Genomic DNA, 27,856 nt, shown 5'->3' on the forward strand with positions numbered 1-27,856 from the left:
TACAGCAACCCTGGGAGAGAGGTATTGCTGTATCCATTTTAAAGGTGACAAAACTGAACTTCATAAAAGTAAAGGGAAAAGCTTAGATTTGCTCCCTGAGCTCGCCAGCTCCCAAACCACTGTTTGTTCTTTCCACTCACTAGGATGACCCCGAATAAACACATCAGTTAGCCGCCCAGAACCTTATTTAGGCAGTGGCTGGGGAAGTTCTTTATAAGTCCTTCTGTCTCACATTGGGCATCACGTTGATGCTTGCATCTTTTCCAGTGCTCACCTCCTGCCTGGGGGTCAAGCCGCATCATCTCTGGTTTCTGGCTACATTCATCCTCCCTATTGATCAGGTCACTCGCTTTGACTCAGCTGTTAGCATCTCTCCTGCTTTGATATCTTGGATTGCCAACACAAACCCATGCTATTTTTGCTTTGCCTCAGAAAGGGAGATTGGAAGATAGCAGTCCAGCCTTCTGGTTTACCAAGTTGTTGATTCTTCTTGGCTTTCTCTATTCATTCATGAATTCTTTCTGTACTTCAAGCCGAAAAGATGTGTATGGCTGGAAAGCCCTTCGTGGTGGATCCATCTCTGAAGCCTGAATGGGGGCTGAATGTGATCGCAGCTTTGGAGATCTTTGCTTTCTCTCTTCTGACTAGAATCCTTTACAGTATGAAATCACTCTTTCCCCTTCCATAGATAAAAGAATAAACATATTGAAAAACGTGGCTGAGAAATTTTGTTTCAAATATGCATATATTATGAGCAGTGTTCTGAGCAAGATAGAAAAATTACCAAAAATAAATGCATGTAAGCTTAGCCTTTTATTAATAGGGCTGATTGTTTAAGAAACCACTTTGTTAGCACCAGGCACAGTGGCTTGAGCCTTATAATCCCAGCTACTCAGGGGGTTGGGCAGAAAGATTGGCTCACTTGAAACCACACGTTCAAGACCAGCCTGGGCAACAGAGCAAGACCCCATGTCTTAATTTTTTTTATTTTTTTATTTTTTTATTATTTTTTTATTTTATTTTATTTTAGTTAGCAGGATGTGGTGGTGCATGCCTGGATTGCATCAACCCAGGAGTTCAAGCCTGCAGTCAGCTGATTATACCTCTGCACTCCAGTCTGGGCAACAGAGCGAGACTCCATCTCTTGAAACAAACTAACAAACAAACAAAAAACTGCTTTGCTAAATGAAAACTGTATGGATTTCACAATTTGAATTTCTGAATTTCTGGAATCTTGCATTTTATACCAGAAGGCAGTTTACTCATGTGTGTCTGATCATTCTAATCCAATGGAGAGTTAAGAAAGTACATTCATTTCGGCCGGGCACAGTGGCTCACGCCTGTAATTCCAGCACTTTGGGAGGCTGAGGTAGGCAGATTACAAGGTCAAGAGATCGAGACCATCCTGGCCAATATGGTGAAACCCCATCTCTACTAAAAATACAAAAATTAGCTGGGCATGGTGGCCCACACCTGTAGTCCCAGCTGCTTGGGAGGCTGAGGCAGGAGAATCACTTGAACACAGGAGGCAGAGGTTGCAGTGAGCTGAGATCGGACTGCTGCAGTCCAGCCTGGCAACAGAGTGAGACTCCATCTCAAAAAAAGAAAAAAAAATGTACATTCATTTCATATAGTACCTTACATTTTACAAAGTGCTTTCATATGAATGATCTGTTTTACCTAATTACTCTATCGGGTAAATTTTATCATCTGTATTTCATATAAGCAAATTAAGTTGCAAAAAGCATTAAACTTTCTAATATAGTACTACTTTAAAAAGCAAAGGACATTTTGTTTGCAGTCACCTAGGCCTAACACATACAAGTAATTTATTTCTTTAGCCACAAACAATACTAAGTTGATGAAGAAATAATACTATACTTTCGGAGAGCTGATTCATATGAATCGTCATTCAGCTGACACTCAGGTCAATATCAAGGAGGCAGGATTCATGGAATTAAACAGGGCTTCATATCATCCGTGTGAAGCCAGGGCTCTTATTTGTGAGCTGCTTTCCTTACCCTTTCCTTTCAAGATAGCTTCCTGTGCCTAGCTGCCACTAGCCAGTTTCAGTCAAAGCCCCAGAAACTTTCCGGAGGTAGAAAAACACACGTGCATGTTCACAAAATACGGCACAATTTCAGTTTTGTTTGTAGAACTTTCAAGTAATAATCCTTGCTTTAAATGGGACATGGAGTTTTAAAACTCCAAACAAATCTCTGAGCTGCCAAGTCCTATATTGAGAGACTCAAAGATCCTACCCCACTGCTGTATGATTGGAGGATTCTAGCTAGGATCACAGGCTTTGTTATCAGCACAAGTCAGCAGATTAGCAAACAATTGCAGTACCCAGAAACTATAGCATAGGGACTCATTTTAACTCTTGTATACATCACTCAGAACCTTTTCCTCATGACCTTCTGCTTGGCCTGTTTCACAGACATCTCTCCAAACTATCCTCCCAGGTGGGGCTAGCAGAACACATGTTCAGGCTTTGTTATTATTTATTGACTGGTGTGTGGCCTTTCTTGTCCCAATTCGTTACATAAGGCAAAGATTCTACCGCAAGGACGGTAAGAATGTTGAACATACACTTGATCTTCCACTGTATCCTCAGCTTCAGTTGGTCAAACTCTGTGTTCAGAACTCAACTCACTTTTGCTCTAGAAATACAAACATTCTGCAATTTTCACCTCCAAATTTTGCCTCTTTCTACAAGCTGTATGTAATTTCCCGTGAAACAAACTTATTAAATACATTTTATTCCCCCATCTAACATTGCTGACATTTCTCTCCTCTAATACAATAGCCTTTCAGATCAACAGGGTCCCCAAACAGATACAGAGATATATTAAAGTTTTCTGTCATTTAGTATTTATTGAGTACTTGCTACATACTAGGTTTCTCTCGAGGAACCCAGTGTAATGAATGTGGCCAATGTGAATTTATAAATTACACGCAGTGTAAGTAACATAGCAACAGACCCAAAATTTCATGTTGTGCGTGCTCCACCGTTCCTTATCTGATGGGGTGAGTCATTCACTTCTCGGCAATATCCCTCCGGAGCAATGTGCTAAGTGCTTTGGAGATGGATCCTCAGATAAATCTTGACTTCGAGATACTTTCAGAGCTTCACAAAGATACACAAAATAAACTTTATAGTGGAGGTAGAAGTGATACATGCCATACATATACAGAAAAACAGAGGAAACTAATATTTATTGAGCACATATTGTGCACCAAAAATTCTTTTCAACACTTTCACTTATGTTATCTAATTTAATATTCCTAACTATGCTTGAGGCAGGTATTGTCTTCAGTTTACAGAGCAGGAAATTAAAGCTCAGAGCTGATAAATAACCTGCTGAAGAAATCATTGTTCCTAATACTCATGCTGTTTCCACTCTATATCGCTGAAATGCCTTACGAAAGATATCAAAATAATACAGTGAGGAAGAATATGACCCATTTAGTTTCAGTTTTCTTTCGACTTCATTGATCTTTTTCCTCCTTTCTACTACAGGTAAGTAGATACCTGAAACATCCTAAGGGGTTGGCCCTTAGCAACTTTAACGATTATGGATATTCTGGTAATTTCAAAAATAAATTCATTTGGATTTGGCCAAGCAACTCCCTCCTGTCTTTCTCCTATGATTTAGTACTCGTGTTGGAGGTAATTAACCGTGCTGCCTTTCTAGGCTGACTTTCCATAGGTATGCTATCCTAAGCATGGGCATTCCTTAAGGAGACTTGGGCGTGGCAGCACCTTTTCTTGTAATCAGGGCCTCTCATACCCTTTTTAACATAACTACTGACAAACCCTCTATAGTATCCTTTCTTGGGTGGGAATTATTACAGCTCCAGTACATCTATTCAGTATATCAGAAGTTGCTGGGTATACTCACTAAATGACCCAGATTTCATCTTTCTCACAATTTAACACTTTAAATAAATGCCATCAAGCTTCGCCGCGTTAGAAAATTACTATATGTCTGAAACAACTTGGATATCAATATTTGTCATGTAGCCTTCCTCAGTGTAACATCTAAAGCAATACTTATTTAGCTGATGTACGTTCTCTGCATAGTGTTTACCCAACAGTCATCACTTATGTTTGCTCATGAGGTGTTGGGGTGATGAGCCGAGCTGCTGTATTCTCAGCTGGGCCTGGAGCCTGCTTAGTTTGGCACTGATTAATGATGTGTGGAGAGCAGACAGTTTGCAGAGCCACCTTAGAAACCCAGTTAGCTAAAGACAAATAGCTGAAAGTTGGCTGATAGGAGTGAGGGAAGTGGGCTCTTGAGACAGGAGAGTCATTTTGAGAGATACCAGCATGACTTTTGGTGATCCTAACTAGGGGAAGGGACAGATTCTGCAATAGACATTATTTTTGGGTCTGGCTTCTTGGTAGACACCCCAGGATCAGGTCTAAGGCATGTTACAGATGTATTCACAAAACAGCATCGTTTCTGTGCTTTGAGTTTCACCATTTAGAAACCTGCTTAAAGAGCTTATCTTCTTCCCAGTCATACCTTGAGACAAAATGCACTTTATACCAGTAAACATCATGAAATGTTCGTTTGGAAGCCCTTATGCCAAAAGAACAACCATTTACAGCCTTGCTTTTTATTTACCAAGTGTATTTTACACTGGAAAAGGTTTCAATATGGCCCCATATAGTATTTATTTTGCCTTATGTCCTTCCTATGTCTCATTTTTCTATCTCATTTCATTCACCTACTGTGTCATGTTGGTTTGGCATCCACTTCTTTTCTGAAATTGTATCTTTTGTATTTTTTATTCTTTAGGTGGGGCAGTGAGGAAAGGATGCATTGATCTTGAAGTTGTAGAGATAATGTCTCAGCCCTGCTTGGGGTGCCGTCCTTTTAGTGGCATGGCAAAACCAAACACAAAATATTTTTCATTGTCCTTTCCAGATAGATCCCTTTCTCCGTAGCACCATGTGGGTGGTTGTTCCTGGCAGAGAACTCCTTTCTCTCTCATACTGTAAGTTCCTTTGGCAACTCCTGACCAGAGACAGTAGCAACATCGATTTCCTAAAGATAAATAACCCCTTCTTTAGAAGGCATTTTCTCACAAGCTTATTCAGAATACTCAAGTGAGAAGTTACAAGGATGTCCAAGCCCATTTTGGGGGGAAAATACAGAGAGGTGAAAGGATGTGCTGAAGGTTACACAGGAGCAGTAGGACAAGAAAGACACAAAGCCAGGGAGGTGCCGGGTGTCCTCCTTACCTGATAATCTTTGACTGTACCACTTCATTCATCTGCTCTAAGATCCTGCATTTCCAGCCATTGTTTATATCTGGTCCTGTCAAAGCTCATTGACCAACATTCTCTCTTTTAATCCTTGCCCTACAGTGCAGGGTCTGCACTGTACACTCCATTTGTTGGGAATCTGAGACCTAGAGAGGTTTAGGAATTTGCCCAAGGACACACAGATGGCAAGTGAGCAAGCCAAGGATTTGGAATCAGTTCTGCCTGATGCCAGTGCCTGTTTCTTTCCTTCCATATTTCACTAGAGCCAAACTGATCTTGAGCAGTTGCCTTTTCATTGACCTGCAAAGTTCTAACCATTCCCCTTACTCCACTTTTTAGATTGAGATTATACCCATCCTGCAGGACCCATCAGAGCCTGCTTTGTTCACTTAGTGTTTCCCAACCACCCTGAAATGGAAGTGGCCTTTCCTCCTGTGAATCACATGGCACTACAGCCTGTTCATTTGGCACCAGTGCCTGTAAAGCAGACAGCCTGGAGCAGGTGGGAATAGGCAGCTTTAGGTTCAAATCCCTGCTCTGGCACTATCTGGGGAATGATTTTGAGTAAGCCAATTAATTCTGTCTTGGCAGATGCATCAACCTGACCTCTAAAGTCCAGCTTAGCCAAAAACTCCAGGATTCTAAAGTTGTTATATTTTTGAAAAGAATATTGAGTGTGAGTTGAGTCCTGTACTAATCTGTGCCTCCCTCACCCATACTTTCCTGCTGTCTATGCCCACCTCACCCCTAGTTTCCTGCTGTCTATGCAATGCGTTATGCAGAAGAAGGGGCAGTGGAGTATTGATGAGAGACACTTTTTGGTCTTCAGTTGTAACTCACTCCCATTTATTTGTTTGTTTATTCATTTGGTCATTCGTTCATTTATTTATTGCTGGCATTGAATTTTTCTGTTACTTCCCAAGATTGTTTCTGACATCTTCTGGAGGCCTCACCAGTACTTTGGGACAATATAGTCATAGGTTTGGAATTAAATCCTTGAAGAAAAGGACTTTCCATTTTTTTTAAAATAACCGAAGCAAATAAGGAAAAGTCACTTATAATGTGAGATCTCAGAAGACAAAACTTAGGCAAATAACCCATAAATACTTTGTAACATTTTCAGCATTACAGTTTTTTCAGCATTTAATCAATCTTTGTGTACCTGTACATACAAGCCCATAGTTACCAACCCACACACACGAAAAAAGAATCAATTAATTTAAATAATCGGGTTCATGCCATGTTCAATGGTGCGTGTCCCCTTTTGCACCTAAAATCTTTGATCGCTTTTTAGCTTCTACAGTTCCTCGGGCATTCATTGTAGGAGATGGCGGTTCTGCCTACCCCATCAGCAGACACCATTTTGCAAAGCAGAAACCATCTTTGTCCCTTCTACCCCCAGCAAATTCCCTGACTCCCAGTTTTCACCTGTCAGATGTCCATGCTGATTCCAAGACTCCTTTATCACAATAATAACAGAAGTAAAATTCTCATGGTGGATGGATTTCATTTATAATAAACACTTTTCTTGTTTACTTACTACTTGAGTGCTTGCTTACTACTCACTAGGAGCTATGCATTACTCACTAATCTTTTCATCAACTTAGTGCAATAGCATTCATTAATCGTAGGTTAAAGTTAAAAATGTCTTTGATTCTTAATCCAGTCTGTCACTGATGGACATTTGGGTTGATTCCAAGTCTTTGCTATTGTGAATAGTGCCGCAATAAACATACGTGTGCATGTGTCTTTATAGCAGCATGATTTATAATCCTTTGGGTATATACCCAGTAATGGGATGGCTGGGTCATATGGTACATCTAGTTCTAGATCCTTGAGGAATCGCCTTACTGTTTTCCATAATGGTTGAACTAGTTTACAATCCCACCAACAGTGTAAAAGTGTTCCTATTTCTCCACATCCTCTCCAGCACCTGTTGTTTCCTGACTTTTTAATGATCGCCATTCTAACTGGTGTGAGATGGTATCTCATTGTGGTTTTGATTTGCATTTCTCTGATGGCCAGTGATGATGAGCATTCCATAGAATACTATGCAGCCATAAAAAAGGATGAGTTTGTGTCCTTTGTAGGGACATGGATGCAGCTGGAAACCATCATTCTCAGCAAACTATCACAAGAACAGAAAACCAAACACCACATGTTCTCACTCATAGGTGGGAACTGAACAATGAGATCACTTGGACTCGGGAAGGGGAACATCACACACCGGGGCCTATCATGGGGAGGGGGGAGGGGGGAGGGGTTGCATTGGGAGTTATACCTGATGTAAATGACGAGTTGATGGGTGCTGACGAGTTGATGGGTGCAGCACAGCAACATGGCACAAGTATACACATGTAACAAACCTGCACATTATGCACATGTACCCTAGAACTTAAAGTATAATAATAATTTAAAAAAAAAACCTCTAAAAAAAAAAAAAGTCTTTGATTCAATTCTCACATTCTGAAGTCAACTTCAGCTCCATGTTTCCATTATAATAGTTTAAAGCATATGCTTTCTAATTACAGAACTTGGATTCAAGTCTCTCTTCTGTCATTTACCAGTATAAATGCCCCGAGACTTGGTTTCTGCAACTGAAAAAAAAGGATAGTCCCTATTTGGTAGGATTCTTGTGACGATATAATGAGTTTAAAGACTCCAAGCTTAGAGCACTGTGCCCGTGCTTAGTAAACACCCAGGAAATGCTAATAGTCAGCATTCTGTTGCCTCTAGCAGATAGGAGGTGCTTTATATGCACCTGACTCACTTGATACTGTGCCTAATTAAGTGGGAGAAAGGGGGGTATTGAATTCATTTTCAGTTTTTAAAGATACGTTTTCTAATTCAAGGATGAGATGCATGGTGAGGTCCAACATAAGATGTATGCTCTTCTTAAATAAGAAGTTGAGAACTGCCATTACACTATGTAGTTTAAAAGTTATTTATTTTTGAAGCTGACTTTGATTGTCACTTTACAAGATGTATGCTGTTTTTTCCCTTCTTTCACATTATCTTTAAAAAAAATAACAAAACATGGTATTGGCTTTGCTATATAACAAAATTCTAATACAAATTATATCCTTTTGGGAATCATTTTGTTTTTAATAAACAAGTAGCAAGAACATTTTTGATTTATAAATAAACATTACTTCTAAAAAATCCTCAGTAATTTCACCCAAATTATAATTCTGAGAAAGTTCCTTAGACATTGATTATAGTCAGAAATTTTTTTCTAGTTACAAAATCATTGAAATTTGAAAAGAAGGAAAAAGGTGGTTGTGCTCAACATCAGTAGGTCTAGAATTTGTTCACTATTTCAGTTATTCAACAAATATTCAACAGGCTCCTTCTGAGCTGAGTGCTTGGCACTGTTCTAGGACCCATAAGCATGTCCTTACAACAACCAGCACATCATTGTCAGAGGTGTTAGTATTGACTTCAGCAGCCAAGATGGGAAGGGATATAGAAATTCTGTTTAGCTATTGGATCAAATAACTTTCACAAGGACATAAAACTGAACACAAGTTCAGGCCCCGAAAAACACTTGGTTTAGTCCTCAAGGAAGTCTAGTTAGTGCTTATTGGGACTTATAAGAAAACCTGATCCAAAGTTATTGACCCGTTCTATGTGTTAGGTAAGATTAACTAGTGCCCACCAATATAGGAGATGGAGGATGGTGCCACTGTGAATGCCAAATTTAGTGGATTGGTGGTGGCTACTTGCAGACAGAGTCCAGGTTCAGCAGAAAAAAGAAGTGCCGTGATGGATTAGTGATGTCTGCCATTGGCATGGGAGAGAGGAGTGGTGAGATATATGCCACATAATTGTCTATTCTGTGTCCTCCAAAGGACTCATCAGTAAGGAAAGGGACTGCATTCGGGTGAGAGCATGGCAGACCCAGCAGATTTCTGGAAACCATTACAATAGCTGGCTTCACAGCTGTGAGGGGTAGAACAGAGGAGCAGAAAGGAAGAGGGATGGAGTGAAGAAACACAAGAACCTTTTCAGATCTAGCTTGGGCTCATTGACTTCACACGACTGAGGAACTGTCCAGGTTTTGCAGAGTCAGGGCACTCTGGGTGGTTTTAATTGTCTGAGTTTTATAGCTGTGGTGGATGACAAGTTCCCCTTTAAAGATTATAAATGGCTTGCAATTACTTCACTTTGGAAAGCACTCTTCTGCGCCAGAACACTGTAATAACCAGTCATAGAAGAGAAAAGGCCTGGGGATTTATGAGGGTGTCCCAATTTTCAACCATTTGGGAGAAATACAGCAGGACATTGGTACAGCAGTATGTTAGTAAGAGTTAATCTATCATTGCTCCTCTCTCAACCCTCTTTTTCCCTCTGCTTAAAATGATCACAGGGATTCATCCCTGGCCTTCATGAAGACTTGCCAGAATTTTTTTTTTTTTTTTTTTTTTGCACATAACTCTAGAAATACAATCTAGTTGACCTTCAGTTTCTGGACCGAAAGGGACATTTTCCAAGTATGAGGGATTTTAAAATTCAGTAGTCATAAAAAGACAAATGAAGCATGGTCTCTTCCTTTAAAGGGCTCAAGGTCCTGCTGGGGAGATGAGTAGTGAATAAATAATTTCACTGCACTCTGAGATATATGGTTGTTAAAGCAATAGGGTAAGAATGGACATAGATTTCTAAGAGCAAAAAAAACAGTGGTGTGCATAATAATCACTTTGTTTTCCTGCCCCTAAATTGTATTGATAATAGCACTTACTGAGATCTACTCTTATAATTTGTTTACACACCAACTTTCTCCTAAGTGCCTTTTTTTTTTTGAGGTCTTGCACTGTCATCCAGGCTGGAGTGCAGTGGTACCATCATAGTTCACTGCAGCCTCCAACTCTTGGGCTCAAGCGATCCTCCCACCCCAGCCTCCTGAGTAGCAAGGATTACAGGCATGAGTCACTGTGCCCGGCCTCACCTAAGTGCTTTTGAGTTTCTCAGGGGTGGATACTGGTCTGGTTATTTTCTCTGCTCCCAGCACCTCCTCACCCAGCCATTAGCACATATTAATCTTGGTAAATGTTAGCTGAGCAAATACAGGCCTGAGTATACTTCTGATGCTTCTAACATAATACCAGGCATCAACAACTTATTAGAAAAAATGTAGACAATCAGAACATATTTATTCTTACAATATTTCATTAATAATTCGGCTGAATTTATTTGAAAACTGAAATGGTGTTTTCAATTTCTCAACAAAGAATGGGCCACTTAAAATGTGACACTGTTAGTTTGATCTGTGCTAAAAGGGTGAAAACATAATATTTTCTTGTATATATCACAGAATCTTGACGAGTAGGCTCTGAAGTTCAGCTTTGTGGCCACTTCCACTGCCTGGTCTGTCTGTTGAGGCAAGTTCATGAACAGTTTCATTTTGGTTGATTGTACTCTCCTCGCAGGGTGACTTGCTGGAGTGGTCTTTGATTTCCTCTGAGTTCACCATCCTTGCCTGATGGCAGATCAGAGCTGGTTTATGGGAACCAGACCTTACTTTTCCTACCTCATTTCCCCTGTGGTCTTGCCTGAGCAGTCTGCTTAAGAAAAGTTTATCAAATCTCCTTTCCAGAGGGGCAGGTTGTCCCATTTCATTTGTCACTATTTAACAGCTTATGCAAAACATGCTGGTAGAGCTAAGTGTGTGGGGCTTATTCACAGGCATTGATGAGAGATCATCACAGTGACCATTGACCCCTTTTCAGGCCTTACCAATGAGTTGAGTGAAGAAGGGGCAGTGATTGAGTATCAGAGTTGTTGGTAAACACCCTGAATGTTGAAAAGAATGCCTGTGGATATCATTTATTCATTAACAAAGACAAAAAGGATTTGCTAACCCTTCCTAGCATCTTGTGTTTTGGCATCATGATGGTGTAACTTGGAAAAGAAAAATCCATCTAGTCTCAGTTACTTCTTCAATGGAATTCCTCCCCTGATTTTGGGGGAGCTCCCAGGGAAGTGAATCCACCATCCCCTCCCCACCAAGGACAGGCAAAACTTAGCTGCAAGAGAGCAGCACCCCAGGAGTTACTCCATGTAGTTTAGGAGACCTTCCATATGGGAGGGTCATTCCTTGTAACTTCAGAATGATTTGTAGAAGGCTTTGTTTTCACCCCATGTTTGGCGAAGTATGGACAAATTTGAACAGGCATTAGAAAAACCAACAGTAGCATGATTATTAAAAAGGTATAGCCATTTTCTCCCAATCCTGTTGGTGAAAGAGTTTTCCAGCCTTCTTTACAAGAAACCAACTCTATTTCTTTCTGCTTTTCCCCCACCCTGTCTCCTCAAGGTCACATGTTTTGAACTGACTTGCTTGACATGTTGTTTATTTAAAGCTGCGGATTAAATGCCACCCACTAATGTGATTTGCTTGGGCTTTGCCTGAGGCAGGCTCCATTAGACACTGGTGAAAATAGCTTCCTCTTGTCCAACCAGGTCCTTCGATTAGCTAACCAGCAAATTTAGCCCAAGTGCTGTATTTCAATTTGATTCTCTATTTAAATAGGGAATCAAATTGAAATACAGCAATTGGGCTAAATTTAAATGGGGAAAAGCAGCTTTGTCACATGGCTGTTTGCCTCTTGATCTCTTGTCTCAAGAGCAGACTGCAAAGAGAAAGTGGTGACCCCAAACCTCACCTTTTCTGTCACCTCTTTTGCATCAGGTCCCTGCAGATGCTAAAGAAAGTGAGAAGGATGTTGCTTACATAAACATTGTTCTTCAACTGAGCACTAATTGAGTTTAAGATGAATTGCTGGTTAATGTGTTTACCTATTTATTTTTACCAGTTATAAAGATGCCTTGAGCCCTAAATTAAAGTGCTTTCTCATGAGGTGCATGGCAGTTATTCATGGCCTGTGTCTGAGTCTTAGGAGTGGGGCAACACCCAGTGAGCACCTGTGCCGAACTGCAGGGTAAGGCATTGCATAACAAGTTATTTAGGGGTCTAACACCAGGGCCCTCAACACTCCCATTTTGGATTATGACCAGATTCTCAGGATGCTTGAAGCTGCCTGAGCATCGCTGTCCCCTGCCATCCATTCCTGTTTCATTAGAAGCTGCAAATCCAAGCAAGGCAGTGGCAGCACTGGGAGCAGCTCCCTTCCCAACTGCTTCAGTGCCATCTGTTTGGCTCTCGAGGCATATTTGAAAAGTCACCTTTTATACTTTCATCACAGCCTGTCCTCAGGTTCCCCGGGCACTGCCTGGACGCTGCCAGCTGCAAGCCTGACCGCTCAGGGTGGGCACTCATTGCTGCCCACCTCTGATGGAGATTCTGGGAACACTGACCATCACTGCTGCCCAAGGAGGTATGAGCTACTTTGAAAGACGTTGGCTGCCCTTGCTAAAGCAGTCCCTACACAGTGCCTGATCCAGGTAGCCTGAGGCCCTCCACATGCCTCTCACTGAGGCAGCCCAGGGGGAGTGGTCTGGCCTCAGGTAGCAGGTGGTGTCTAAGGGACCCACCCAAGCAGGCTGAGAGCAGGCACAGTCCCCTGTCCGCCAATCTGACTGTCCCCAATGAGAGTACCAATCCTATCCATGCTGTCGGGAGGAGTTGAAGACCAAGTTTTAGGAGAACTGTGGGCAGTAACACACAGAGGACTCGGCTCTCTGGTTGGCATCTGTAAGTCACATTGGGCAGCACAGATGAAAGGGTGCAGGCCCTTTCTCCCTTTTCCCTGGAAGTGCAGTCATTCCTCCTTCCTACCTTCTTATGCTTCTTAATTCAGACCAGTTTTCCTCCACCCCAGCTGCGTATGCACCTCCCCTGGAGAGCTTTGCAGAACATGACCCGTGTCCAGAACCCATTCCAGGGTCAGAATCTTGAGGGATGAGGCCAGGCATAGACATCTCGTGAATTTTGTTACACAGTGAATGTTGAGAACCACTGGTTTTAGAGGCAGTTTCTTTCTGGTAGTCATTTGGTGAGCCCATTATTCATAAATTAAACAGATATTTTCTCAATCATTACTCTGTGACTGGACTGTGCAGGCTCTGGAGATGAGATAGTAATAAAGGAGGGCACAGGTCATATTATGGTACAGTCAGTGCTGTGATAGGGCTGTGATGGGAGAATAGGGACAGGAACCCTGACTTTGGGGGAAGTGTGGCAGGTCAGGAAGAATGATCAAGGATGGTAACATCTAGGCCTAGGATTAACAAATGAGCAGGGGCTAGAAGGAAGGTAGTAGTCATGGGTAGGAGGAAGGGCAAGAATGAAGGCACAGGAGTGAAGTTCAAGCACTGAGGGGATCCTAGTGAGACAAGATCGAGGGGTGCAAGGGCTCGGCCAGGTAAGGACGTCTCTACGAGATGGGAAGGTAGACGGCAATGCATTGGAGAGGCTGGCCTTCACCCAAGAGGAAATGCTGGGCCCCTGCAGGGTTTAAACAGGTGAATGACATGATCAGCTTTGCATTTTGGAAATAAGCTGGCTGGAGTGAGGAGGAGCTGGAAGGGGCAGAGTTGAAGTAAGAAGGTTGATGGCTAAACCAGGAAGGGCAAGGGTCCAGGGAGAGGTCAGTGAGAATGACGTGAAGTAGAAGGAATAGATATTCAAGAGGCAAAGTCAACGTCCCACCACTCCTGAAAACTCTGATCCTCAGAGCAAAATTCCTGACTTTCATCAACATACAGGTTCCCAAGCTCAAGAAGTTTCATTATTTTGATCACTGCTACATCACTTGCCATCGCTTACCAAAGACACCCTCAGAGTTACATATGGTCACAAATCCAGGTATATGGCGCCCAGAGAACAAGACTTGAGTTGTCAGTGGTTTGCATTCAAGAATAACCCAGGAAGAATAAAACCAATGGAGAAAGTTTCAGTCTGTTGTTGACCATTGTTTTTCTCATAGCACTTAACTTCGTTTTTGATGTGATGCACCATAAGCTTCGTGTTGGTTGGGTTGTGAAATGCCGTCCTAGAGAGGAAGACTTACAAGGACCTCACTGCCCATGCTAAGCACAGCACTGGCTTTGGCTCTAAATTAGGTGTCATCACCCCTTCGGGCAGATGCTTACAGGAGCTTAGAGCTCAGAGGGCCATTAGGGACACACTGAAGAAACAGAGGCAGGAGAAGTTAATGACTTGCTGAGTTCTTTTATTACTGGACGCCAAGATTAGACCACACATCCTTTGTGAAATTCAGAGAAGCTTTTTTGCATTTATTAATGAACAAAGTGTTTTGAATTCATCTGGTATAATTGAGGACACATGATGAAATTGAGAGGAGCCAGAGGTTGCACACTGGCTGAGCTGTGATTTCAAAGCAGTTTCTCTTCATTGACATTAAGGCTGACCCCACAGGACCCTAGACGAGGAGCCCCTTCACCAGGGGACTGCAGTGGTGGAACCACAGTGAGAGGTGAGGCAGAAAAGAGCAAGGACAGGCCAGAGCATCTTCCGAGCCCTGAAACCATTCAGGCAAGAGTTGAGAATACTGTTTGATGAAAACACCTCTCTTTAATCTGTCGGAACCAATTCTGTTCAATTTGTCCTGAATATAATCTTGAACCACCCTGCATGTATTATAAAACACCCAGAGTCATCTTGTGAAGATTCGTAAGTTGTTTGCAAGCTGCAAGGAGATGATTTTTTTTTGGATAAGATGTCTAGGACTGTGATTCAGAGGAAACGTCGTAACATATTGGGCATAATGCTCTACATCTCTTAATCCTAATTAAAGATTATTACCCCTACTTTATAGATAAGAAAACCAAGGTTCAGAGAAGTTGAGTGATTTGCCCAGCTTGTAAGTGACAGAACCAGACTTTGAAATGACTTATGCCTAACTATAAAGCCAGGTGTTGTTTTTATTTTACAGTAGGCATTGGCAAGCTACTGTTGCAGGCCAAATCCAGCCCACCACCTGTGTTTTGTAAATAAAGTTTTATTAGAACACAGCCATGCCCATTCACTGACATATTGTCTGCCATTACATAAGTTGCCATGGTAGAGTTGAGTAATTGCAGCAGACACTATATGGCTCACAAAGACTAAGATACTACTATCTGCCCTTAACAGAAGTTTGCTAACCCCTGTCTAAGCCTCACTGTCCTAAAATAAATTCAGAAACCTCAACTGCTACTCCTTGAGCCCAGACAGCACCTTTATTTTCTCTCTCCTTCGTGTTAATATGCATGACACCACTCAGCAAAGTGTCCTGCATGCATGGCCTGGCCTCGGTACTCCACTCCCTGATCTGGCAAAACTATAAAGTAAAACTATGTGAGTTTCCAGAAGCTGACCCAATTTTAAAGACCTCTATATGGAGGTAGGCCAAGGAGGGATCAGTAATTGCCCCTACCAGGTAAGCCATCAGTTTGTACCCTCACTTCTCACACTTTTTCTGGGCAAGGCCATTTCTCCACATTGTACCCTTAGAGTGTAGCCCCAAAGCGATCCCTGGCCTCTGGGAAATTATCCTTCCCACACATGAGCACTTAGGGTCTTCTTCCCCCAGACCCCTCTGCAGGCAGAATCTTTCCAATTCTTCGGTTGTTGTGAGCCTTCAGTCCTTTTGTTGTGTGTAAGGAACATTCCTAGGAAGAAAAATGGTCCAGCAATAAAGTCTCCCCCACATGAGTCATTTTTAGCTAGACTGGCTTGGCATCTGTTTTTCCTAAGACAGCCTTTTCTCCACCGTGAAGATAAATCAATTTAATGGACACCACTGATTGGGGGTAAACTGTACTTTTTTTGTAAGTATTGACCACCTGTTAGTGGCAGTGCCCAGTAGCATACACCATTGTACCTTCTCCAGAAACCCTTCACTTGGCTGTAGATCTATCGCCTTCCAGCTCTTTCCCTGGAAAGAAGCCCAAAATGACTGCTGGAGCCCTAAGACACCATCCCACAGCCACAGGCTTTGTTCTTTGGCTTTGTGAAAGTGTGCTTTATAAACCTTGTTGGCAGACTCATCATTCTGCTAAGGACTTATTTGTTGTGTCAATCTACAGATGAAAGGTGGGAGCCTAAAAGCCTCTGGCATTGCTCATACCAACCATATTACACTCTGGAATATATTGTATTAAGTAGTATGGGCCATCATACAAGTAAGAAATAGTTCCTGCCCTCCAGGGACTTACAATCTAGACAGCATGAAATGTACACCAATAACTAGCTTCACTGCTTGCTGGTGATATGACAAGACTCGCTGGAAGATGTAGATGCCATATGGAAGACTCAGAAGGGGTGCTGGATGTTTGCCGAAATCAGTGGTTCTCATACTTGAGCATGCATTAAAATCACCTAGAGAACTGTTAACATAGATTGCTGGGTGCCACTCTTAGCATTTCTGATTCAGTAAATCTGGGGTGGGCCCAGGAAGTTGCATTCCTACCAAGTTGTCAGCTGATGCATGTGTGGCCCAGGAATACCCTGTCCAAAATATTTTTACAGGAGAAGCTTCTTACATACGTAAATTCCTTCTGGGATTGTAAGGGAGCTGACATTGGTTGAGTGTCTAATATGTTCTCTTCAGTATATTAGGTAATTTGGCTATAATATTTTGTTTAGATTTCACAACACTGTGAATTTCATATTATTACTAGCACTCTACAATGAGCAAACTAAGGCTTAGGAAGAGGAACTTACATTTGCTAGATATCCAGTATGTACTGTAAAGGATGTGGGGTATTATCCAGTTTACAACTGTTTGAATTCTAAATGATTAGTACTCCTAGTTTAGGAGTGGTAAAAAAAAAAAAAAAAAAAATGAGTAAAGATAGTAAAAATGAGTCTGAGAGAGATTGAGTGTCTTGAGGAAGGTCAAAGCCCCAGGAAACATGCATGCTGGATTCAAAATCACGTGTGGTGTTCTAAAGGCTGAGAAGCTATACTGCAGCTAGTACCTGTCTGTTTGCCAAAAGCTACTAATGTAGACTCCAAAAGCATGTTTTCTTCCATGCTTGAAGCATGTACGTCCTACCTCCTTGCCTTTGCTCATGCTGGTCCTTCTGCTTAGAATTCCCTTCTCCCTCTACTTCACCTGAGTAACTCCCATTCATCCTCCAAGCAAAATGTTGTCTCAGCCATGGAGACTTCTGTAACATCCCCTCCTTACCCCAGCTAGAGCAGAAATAATGACTTCTTTATAAGCGTTCCAACATACTTTATATTATCAAATTCCTTCACAGACCCCAAAGTCCTCTGGTGACATATCCTTAGTTACAGAAACAAACAAACAAAAAAAATCCAAAGTTTTCATTTTAGCCATCAAAGCCATCCCCCATCTGACCCAGCTTGCTTTTCAACCACACCTTGCAGCTCCACCTGATTTCTCCAACTAAACAAAACTGCCGAACACTCTTCCCCACCCACGGCTATGTTCTCCTTCCCCCTCCAAGACTTCACTCAGGCTGCTGCTGTCACCAAGAATGGCCCCTCCCCTGCACCTCAGCCTGTCTGCATGTGACCTTTCCACCAGCCCCGGCTAAAGTCCTGGTGCTATGCCCTCAGCCCTTTGGGAGGGCCTCCATAAGTGTTCGTGGAGTGAACACCTGACCCCTTGCTCCCCTGTGACATCACGTCTTCCCTTGGGTGAGGCAAGTATGTGTCTTCCCACTGTCCCAGGCCGAGAGCTCATCCGGCGCAAGGCCTGCAGTGTCTCATCATTCCTTGCACTGAGTAGGTGCTCACAAAACATTTGTTTAAAAAAATGGATAAATGATGCTGGATGAAGCTTGTGGGTTAAAGGCAGGATGGGAGAACTGATTGGATGAGGAGCACATGTAGACTCAGTAGGTCTTGTGATAAAACACAGGAGCACATTTACATGACCAACAATGAGAGCAGGGACATAGGTGGACTTTGCCAGAATGCTTGATTCCATTTAGGAACCTCCTATGCTCGTACCTTTAACCTGGTCTTCCAAGGAACCAAAAGGATTTCTTAATTCGAAGTACAAATGTCTTGTGGGACTCTCACTTTTTTTGTAATTTGTAACATTATTACAGAGAATATGGGCTAAGAAGACTCCAGAAACACACCACTGACAGGGTCCAGACATCGATTGAATGAGGGGGCAATACCAACAGCGAATGCAGATTCTAAGAGTGTGCTGTCTTTGATGTCTGTGGCAAAGCACGTACTGTAACTAAAAGCTTAATTCTATTGATTTTCTGATGCCTCCACAACACCGTCTGTGGGTTTTTCAAACAAATAGTAAAAGGTGTGATGTTTTCTAAGGAAGATAGAGTTAAGGATGGTGGTTGTGAATGTCTTGATTTGTGAATGTCTTTCACATGCAAAACAGTAACAGAGACATAAAGCTATCAGTTGTAAACCTTGTAGCTAAATTGCAAAGGCACAGAGGAATGTTTGACTTATGTAACTCTTTTGTCTTCTTAAAAAAATTAATGATACCTTTCACTGAGGTTATTTTCCTTGACATGCAGAGTGACCATAGAACTTCTCAGGGCTGGTGCCAACACAACTGTGAAGTGAAGTAGGTGAAGCTAGTCTTTCACTCCACCAACCTCTGTCCTGTGCTTTATACCCACTGCTTACATCCCTTCCTCTGGGGCCAGGTGCCTGCTTTTTCCTTCTCCCTGTCAACCTAGTCTTAGGAAAAGTTCTATACTTTCTTCAAACTGAAGTATAAGTGATTTGGGGAAAATTCAAAGGATTATTCTATTTATGTATTCTTGCATCTAGCAAGGATCAAAGTCTTAAGCTAGAGGAATGGGGCTCTAGGAGTGGATTTTAAGCATAATCTATAAGTAGGAGTTAAAGAGTTCCCCACATTCCATAAGGGATCATCATGATTTCCATGCAGAGGTGCACCCATGAGCCTGTAAATGCAGGCGATTTTTTAAAGTCACTTGTTGAATTAACTTTGCTATTTCTATCCAGCTTCCCTCTCCTACTCCTCCCTTTCCCTGGACAATCTCAGCCCCACAGCTGGTCCTCCTCTTGGACATCACTGTATGTATTTGTTGGGATTCTTTGGTTGCAAGTGACAGGAACAGTCAAGCCATCATCCAAGCCATCTTCCAAAGGAAAAAAAAAAAAAAAAAGGCTCTTGTAACCAAACAACCAAATGCAGGACTTGAATTACCTTTACAGTTGAACAAGGCTTAACTATTAACATTCTCTCTCACACACACACACACACACATCTATTGTCTTCTGTGTGCTTCTACCGGCATTAGTCTCATTATCTTCCCCTTTCCTAAATATGAAGGAACATAGTCTTACAGTTCTCAATTTGAGGGAAAGAGAGCATGCTTCGGGTCTGCCTCAAGACAGAAAAGTCTGAGGCAGAAAAGTCTGGGGAAGGATGCTGATTGGTCAGCTCAGGTCACGTGACCACTTTGGCTCATTGCTGTGTCTAGGCAGATGTGGTGTAATCACCATTATCTCTGTGACATCCCCTTAAGAAACAAATGACATGAGGGAATCACCTTCTTCATCTGTAAAATGAGGGGAGTGGAGATCGCTCTAAAACTCTTAGCTTTAACCTGATTCTGTTTGAAAATCATATCTTCATTTTTGGTATTCTTATCACTATATCTTTGTCTCTCATCATGTCCAACCTCCCACAAGAAAGCCAGATATCATTGGCAAACAGTAATGATCTCCTTGGCTCAATTCTGAGTCTCTCTAAGTGGGCAAAGCAGCACCCCCTATGGTGCCCCTCATATGATACAGCAAAGCATTATAGCTCAACTTTGACCAAATTTAATCATTTTTGCCACATGATGTTAGATGGTCACAATTTCCAAATTTGTCAAGCACTCCAAATTTGGCATTTTGCCTAAGTTAAAAAAAAAAAACAGATCTGGTGAAAGATCAACTGGAAATTTGCCTGTATGACATTATGCTGGGGGCATGAAACAATGCTTATGTGACTAATTCCAATTCAGATGCAACCCAGGTTCAAAGCAGCTGATACACAGTGGTGTTCTAGATTATTCATTTATTTCCCTTCCCATGAAATGTCTTCAATGAAAAGCCTATCCACCTGCCAACAAAGTCCATCAGCCTGTCATCTCTATCGTCTCTGCACTTCTACTGTAATGATCCTTGGCCATGTCCACCTTTCTGAGACCATTAGTTCATAGAAGGCAAGAAATACATCATATGCATATTTGTTCAACATCTAGTCTATGCCAAATCCATCCTCTTGGGTTGCTTGGGATCCTAGGATTCAACTACATATGTGTGATTTGGGGCAAGTCATCAATCCTTTCTCAGTCAGTTTCCTTTCCTTTTACATAGTGGTAATGGCACCTCCACCGTATTGGAGGGAGGATTAAATAAGGTGATAAAGAGCAAACTGCCTAGCACAGAATTCAACATATAGCAGGGGTGCATCTGTCGTTTGCCTTATTTTTAAGTTCCCAAATGACACGAAGAATGGTGGCATGGGTGGCAGCATAGTCGGGTGTTTACAATCCTGATATCCAATCCCAGCTCAGCCACTTAACGACCAATGGTATGATTTTGAAGTTTCTTAAGGTTTCAAAGCCTCAGTTTCTTCATATGTAAAGTGGAGTTGATGGTAATATCTACCTCATAGATTTGAGTGGCTAAAGAAAGAAAACATAGATAAAGCACCTACCATAGCATCTGGCACATAGATTCCTATAAATGGTATCACTTGTTGCTATCATCTGTAATGGAGGGTGAAAAAAGAAGCAGCAAGATTCCACTCTGAGATGCTTCTGTGTTTTTTCTGGTCTTTTCCTGCTGTATGCATCCTGATGAAGATGAACCCACATTAATAGAGGCAGTGGTTAATTGCCTCCTTGTGGGCTAGCCCTGTCCTGAGGCAGAAAATTACCATATTCTTCTTTTTTCGTGAAGCTTCCAGTGGGATATGTCTGTTCTAATTTAATAAACCTCTTTTTTTAGCGCCTGGCTCAAAGAGGCAATACCACATGCACATTTCCAAATGCATAATTAGTATGAACACTCAGGCCCTAACTACATGGGGAAAGCAGTCTGGGAGAGGGGGGTGTGAGTATCTGTTCACATTCATTTGAAGCAGCGCCAACCAAACTTCCACAGTTAATTGTATCTCAGTGATTTTCTCCTGGAAAAAAATAATTACTATGCAGGGCTCTAGCTGCTGCTTGGCCTTCGTTCATTCCTGACTCTTGAGTTGGCATTGTTTACAATGTTGAGTCAGCAGCAGTCACATAATATGTCAAGCAAGTGGAGTCCGCCTCCCACCCCAAGATTCCCCACCCTACCAGTTCCCTGTTATCAATCCATTTCCTTTCTTGTGTTCCAGCAATACAAGAGAAAATGAAAGATGGGCATGATGGAAGTTTACTCTTTTGGAAAAGCACGCTCAAGGTTCATATTGAGCATGCATGCAGAGGGCACCAGGGAAGCAGGGAGCCCTTAACTCGGAAAGACTTTTCTGAATGGGAAAGGTCAGCCCCCAGAAAAATGATGGTTTTCCTTTCATCTGCAGGTAATGCAGGTGGTGAAGGAGCAGGTTATGAGAGCACTTACAACCAAGCCTAGCTCCCTGGACCAGTTCAAGAGCAAACTGCAGAACCTGAGCTACACTGAGATCCTGAAAATCCGCCAGTCCGAGAGGATGAACCAGGAAGATTTCCAGTCCCGCCCGATTTTGTAAGTTACCCCGTATTGACCTCTGTCTCCCAAAAGACTCTAACCCACTATTTCTCGAATGATTGCCTATCACGAAGCTGGGCTGTGCCGTGAGCTCCTCAGGGAAGGTCAGCAGAAGACATTCCGAGGGATCTCTTATTTAGTTAGGGGAGTCTCAGCAGCTCCTTGAGGAAGGGCTGGGCTGAGTGGAGTGGGCCAGGTGTTGGAAGAATGGATCTAAACCAGGAACTGGCCCCTTTAGTGACAAGTCTTCCAGGGATTTGTAGCTTAAAAGTTTGGACCTTTTCCAACACTTGGAACAATTTTTTTTCCCTTTGTCCAGTAAAACTATATTTCATGCAGGTGCCCTTTGAATAGCAAGACCTTCCGAGCCAGCCAGAGTGAGGCCCATCCATAGGTAAAGCAATATGAAAATGAAAGTAGCATGAGTCCAAATGAGTGGGAGTGAGAGCTTGAGAGGAAGAGAGTGAACTACCTCCTCTTTGCCCTGTTGGCACTGGTTGGCATCGCAGCATGCTATATGGCCTTCATGACTATGAACCTACAGTCCTACAGTGGGGAGGCAGCATGCCCCCCTTCACAGGACTTTGCAAGAAACGCCACTTGCAAGCATTGCAAAATTTCATGTATTCCAATCTTTAAAATGTTCTGAACTCACACATGAAGGGTATTTTGCTTGCTTCATCTTTTCTTAGAACTGCTCTGTTTCCCTTCCTTTGTCCTGTTCTAAGAGCTGGGTCAATTTTAAAGAGGAAAAAAATAGGGAAAGGCATATGTGTTTGATATTTATTCTCATTTTGTCCTCAGAAGACTGGACACAGCTTCTTCTGAGCTTTTGCATGAAGCCAACTTGTAACATAGTTTTAATTCTGAAGGCTATACTCCCCTACCACGCACACATGCTCTCTTTCTGTTTCTGATTCTTTCCCTTTTTGTTTGTTGACCTCCAGTATTTGACACTTCTAATGCTTGGCAATTTGTAAAGCACCCTTCATGCTATTTCATTTCTTCACATCCCTGTGAGATGGGCAGGCCTTACTCCCATGCAAAGGCCAGGATAGGCAGGTCTTATTCCTATGCAAACGCTAGTCTGGAGGGGTGAGCACCATGCTAACAAGTGGAGGAGCCAGGACTGAGCCTCAAGTCTATGACCCCTCAGCTAATATTTTGTTTGCCCTGCCCAAGCTTCTTTGCAATGTGAGAGACTGAAATGAGGTTTAAAAAGTGCACAGGTCTAAAAGGACAATAGCTAAGCAGTAATATCTGTACATTTGTTTTCCAATCTTAAGAAGCACTGTTAGAAACTGTGGAGTAGAACCCTGCAGACTAGTTGGCATGAGGTCAGTCAGCTGGGGAGGGAAAATGCTTCCAAGGTGCTTTGGTTTCATCATTGCAAAACCTAAGTCATACCTGCATAAGCATCAGCTAGCCTTGACAAGAGGTACTGCTGGGGTTTTGCATTGGTCCTCAGCCAGAAGACGGTAACAGCTAGAAACACCAAGCAGGATGCACTTTGGATAAGTGACTGGCTCCTCAGAGATGCAGTTTCTCACCTGCAAAGAGGGACAATGGCTCCTTGCCCCATCCCAGGGCCTACAGTATACTGGATTTCATAACATGTTTCAGCAGATGTATAAACATAGGACACTTTATTATGCTTTTGATAATAAATCTTAAAACCTGAAGGGAGACTTGTGGAATCACTTCCGTTAAAGGCAAGTGACTCTGAATTACATTTGATGAATTATGTTTGACCTTGACTTTTTTCAAGTTAAGACTGTTAACCTCATGGCAAGTGCGAACATTTTACTCCTACTTTGGCTTTATATCTTCACTTCCTAAGACTTTGCCTGTGACATTCTGAAGTTTCTTTCCCCTTGTATTATAAGATGCTCTTATCTTTGAAACAATCCAAATATGAAGGGAATCTTCTGCATGGATGTAGCTTTTGCATCATCCCTCGGCCAAGGACCGAGAAGTACCATGGCCCACTGGAGGTCTTGATATCTGTAGCTGCATATCTGTAGCTGCAGCAAAGTCACAGAGAGTGGTTAGGAGCCACAGCATTTAAGCAGGAGGGCCAGGGACCAGTTTGATATTTACCCCAACCTCTGAAACCGGCAGAGGGTAGCTGCGGTATGTTTTGCCTATTAGAGCGATCTACTAGACAGGAATTCATTATGGGGTTACATGAAGTCTAACTTCTGCCAAAATGGCTCACACAATAAACCCAAGTCACCTAAGAGAAAGGAATAGAGGAGTAGACCATGTATGCTTGTTTTCATTCATTTGTTCATTTCACAAACATATATTGAACAATTCCTACATGCCAGGCCCTGCGCAAGGTGCTGGGGGCAGGCAGAGACCCAGAGACACTTGGCCTCCTTCTGTCACAGGCTAGGATTAGGGGTGGCGGATTTACCATAGACTGGGCTCAGTGCTTAGTTACACGAAGAGCACAGAGGAGATGGATCTAACCCAAGCTTGAGGGTTAGGATATTGGGATTTTTGAGCTGAAAATCACCCTTAAGGCCATCCAGTTCAAGCTTTTCATTTTGCAGACAGGGACAGCAACTTGACTGGGGCCTGACCACCAGTGGGGAATCCCAGTGGCCATCAGGCTGCCTGCTGCCTCTGTGTATGCCACACACAGCATGGTGGCAAACCTCAGCTCCATGCAGACCACTTGAGCTGTTAATACACCCTGTTGTTACAAAATGGTTATGTTTCCTGAGAAGAAAAATGTAAACTCCATGTGAATAAATATTTTGGGGAATATATATTCAGTGGGTTGAAGAAGCTCTGTTTTATTTCTTAGCTCTTGACTAATTGTTTCAAAGAGGAGGTATTTGTTATGTCTTATTTAGTGCAACTTACCAAGGAAGATAAGTCCATCCACACAATTAATCGGAGTTAATGGTTATAAAAAGTTTGAATAGTCCAAAAATGGATCATTTAACACTATGTTGGAAAGGAAGGGGAGATGCGAGGACAAACATCAGTGAAAGCAGTGAAGCAAAATGTGTAAAACTTCGACCCAGTTTGCTATCAGACTGACCTGGGGTCATTTACAAGTGTAGCTCTGTAAGCAAGTTTAAGGCTCTCTAAGCCTGCTTTCCTCATCTCTAAAAATGAAGATATCAAAAGTGTCAAAGTGTCTACATCACCGGATTGTCATAAGGATTTGACAAAGTAATGCATGAAAAGCACTTATCATATGCCCGGGCCTTAATATTCACTTGAAGAAATGTTCTGTCTTACTAGCCTGTAATCAGAATTTAACAAGTTGTGATACTGTTGATATGTAAATGATAAAACTGACACTGTGCATGTATTTGTATTAATATATGCCTCTCCCTTGTCTTAGAAAGTACAACAGAAATCAGTGGGAAAGAAAAGCAAAAACAAAGCCAGGAATAAAGCTGATGCCTACCCTGCAAACCTGCATCCTCGCTAAAGATCTGCCACATGCTTCACTCAGAGCTTTCTCATAACCAATGCGAGGGAGACAGTCTGGTCAGTTATACAATGTTCAGTGTTCAGACAGCTGACAAATATCTAATGAGCGCCTGCCACGTGCCAGACACTATTCTATGTGTTGGCAATTCAGTAGTGAAGAGAACAGACCTATTTCTTGCCCCCACAGTGATTATATTTTAGTAGGGAGAAAAAAGGCAATACACACGGTGAATAAGATGATAGCATGTTAAGAGGAGATACATGCAGTGGAGGCACAAGGCAAGATAAGGGAAATAGAGTGCAGTTTTAAATATGTTGGTTAGAGTAGCTCTCTAATTAGGATGGTGCCAATTGAGTACAGACTTGCAAGGGACTAAGGGAGCAGGCCATGTGGGTATTTGGGAGAAGGGTATTCCAGGCAGAGAGAACCACCAGGGCAAAGGCCCTGAGGTTGGAGAGGTCTGGGTGTTTAGTGAATAAAGAGGAGGCCAGTGTGGCTGGAGCAAAATAACTGAGGGGGAAAGAGCAATGGAAGGTGAGGCCAGAAAGGTGCAGGGAGCTCCATTACACAAGGCCTTGTTGGGGAGCCATTGGAGGGTTTTGAGCAAAGGAATGATGTGATGTGACTTAGGTGTTTAAATAATCTTTCTATTACTGTATTGGAAATAGACTCTGAGAAAGCAAGTTTTTGGAAGCAGGGAAATCAATGAGAAAGCTATTTTAATAACCCAATCAAGAGGTGATGAGAAATGATTATAGTGTACTGAAAATGAGATCCATTTTGAAGAGAAGGGACAAAGGTATTTCCTGATTGATTAGGAAATATCTAGGGATGTAAGAGAAAGAGAGAAGTCAAGGATGAACTCCTGGTTTTGGGCCTTAACAACTAAAGGACAGACCAAGTGGAGCAGGGGATCAGAAGTTCGGCTTTGGATATATGAAGCTACGAGACGTCCAATTAGACAGTCAGACAGCTGAGCTTGGGGTTCAGCAGAGAGATGGACAGTGGGTAGTTGCTCAGTAGGGCAGGCCCCAAGTCAAAGAAGGAATCTCACCAGTCTAATGGTGCTGTCTGCCTTCTGTGTATAGCAGTGGCCTTACTGGACCTGAACTTGAAATTGTTTTCCAGAAACAGTGCTAGACTTTGAATTGCTCTTCACACACTCTTTAAATCCTTTCTCCTTTAATCTTCTTCCTTTTATTTATTGGCAAGGCCTTTGGATAGAATGAGAAAGATATTTATCAAAGCAAAGCTAGTAAACCCATAGCTCTGGCCTGATTGACCCCAAGCTCAGAATTTCAAAAGCCAGTTGTAGCCCATGAAGCTATTACCTGGCTTACCCCAGAGGGCAGATATCAGCCACAGAAACATACTGTAGGGCTTACTTATGTTTTCTTAACGTGTGTGAATTCTACGGCTACTGAGTCCATTTGCCAGGAAAGAAGAAATTGCTTCGAAAAAGAAAGAGCTGGTGGGCACCTGCTATGAGCCAAGTAGTGCAATAGAAGGAAAGAGCTGTCTCGTTTCCTTCGTTGCCTGGTCACATTTTGGAGTCCTTGGGGGCTTATAACAAAAAAAAAAAAAAAAAAAAAAAAAGGAGTAATTCTTGTAGCAGCAGATTCTCTTATTCTGATAGTGCATCCTCACAATATGGTTCCATGATGAAATGTGTTGTGGCAGGCACCTCTGGGTCTTACACGAAAAAGTCATAAAGCATCAATTAAGATTACTCAGAATTCCTTCAATGGTTTCCTTCTCTTGGTCTTCATCACTGCATCCTCCGCTCCATTTTAATAACTCAACCCTGGCCTAGTGAAACTATTATTTAAATATATATATCTATAACCTAAGAATTGATGAAATTCCAAAACTCTTTCTCCCAGATTTTCTCCATCCTCTGGTACCATGTCTTTGTGTGCGCCCGGTCACCTGGACTTGGAAGTTGATTTATAAATAAAGTGATTTATTGCTGTGTGCAACTCCCTGGCAGATACCAGCTTTCTTTTCCACTCAGTGCAGGGTTCATCAAAGCTGCAATTTACTGAGTCCATTTTAGAAGAGCTACGCGCTGATAATAAATAGTTTAGTGATCTGAAAGTCTGAAATGAGACCCTAAGAGACCTGTACAGGGAAGACTTTACAAATGTCCCAAACTATTATTAGGACTGAATTTCCATATTATGCTTTATAGATGTTCAGTTGCAACAGTATCAAATGAGAGAATGTTTGAGGGCACTTAAGCCTCAAAAAAATGTGTTAATGGAGTACTAGAATACCCTGTTAGATGGCCTTATCCTTTTATGTAACTTTTTTCTTTTTTCTGATGAGTAAATCAAAGCAGTTTGCACAAGGAAAACCTAAGTCTGTGCCCATATTCTACACGTAACCTCTGTGAGTTGTTTCCCCTTCTGTAAGATGGGAATGATGAAATTAATACCTTCCCCAAAAGATGTTATTTTCAGGAGGGAGGGGAAGAAGATTAAATGAGCTAAAA

At 42.2% G+C, this 27,856-nt stretch overlaps 1 protein-coding gene across 7 annotated transcripts in view; it reads left to right on the top strand.

The window, feature by feature from the left end:
• ELMO1 (engulfment and cell motility 1) overlaps positions 1 to 27,856 on the top strand; it is a 575,941-nt gene that overhangs the window by 513,891 nt on the left and 34,194 nt on the right. For all 7 annotated transcript variants that reach the window (XM_015133709.3, XM_077995014.1, NM_001257647.1 and 4 more), the window contains 1 exon segment: positions 21,739 to 21,902. In XM_015133709.3, the coding sequence (XP_014989195.1) occupies positions 21,739 to 21,902 (164 nt within the window).

The sequence above is a fragment of the Macaca mulatta genome, chromosome 3 (genome assembly GCF_049350105.2).
Source record: "Macaca mulatta isolate MMU2019108-1 chromosome 3, T2T-MMU8v2.0, whole genome shotgun sequence".
NCBI classification, from domain to species: domain Eukaryota; kingdom Metazoa; phylum Chordata; class Mammalia; order Primates; family Cercopithecidae; genus Macaca; species Macaca mulatta.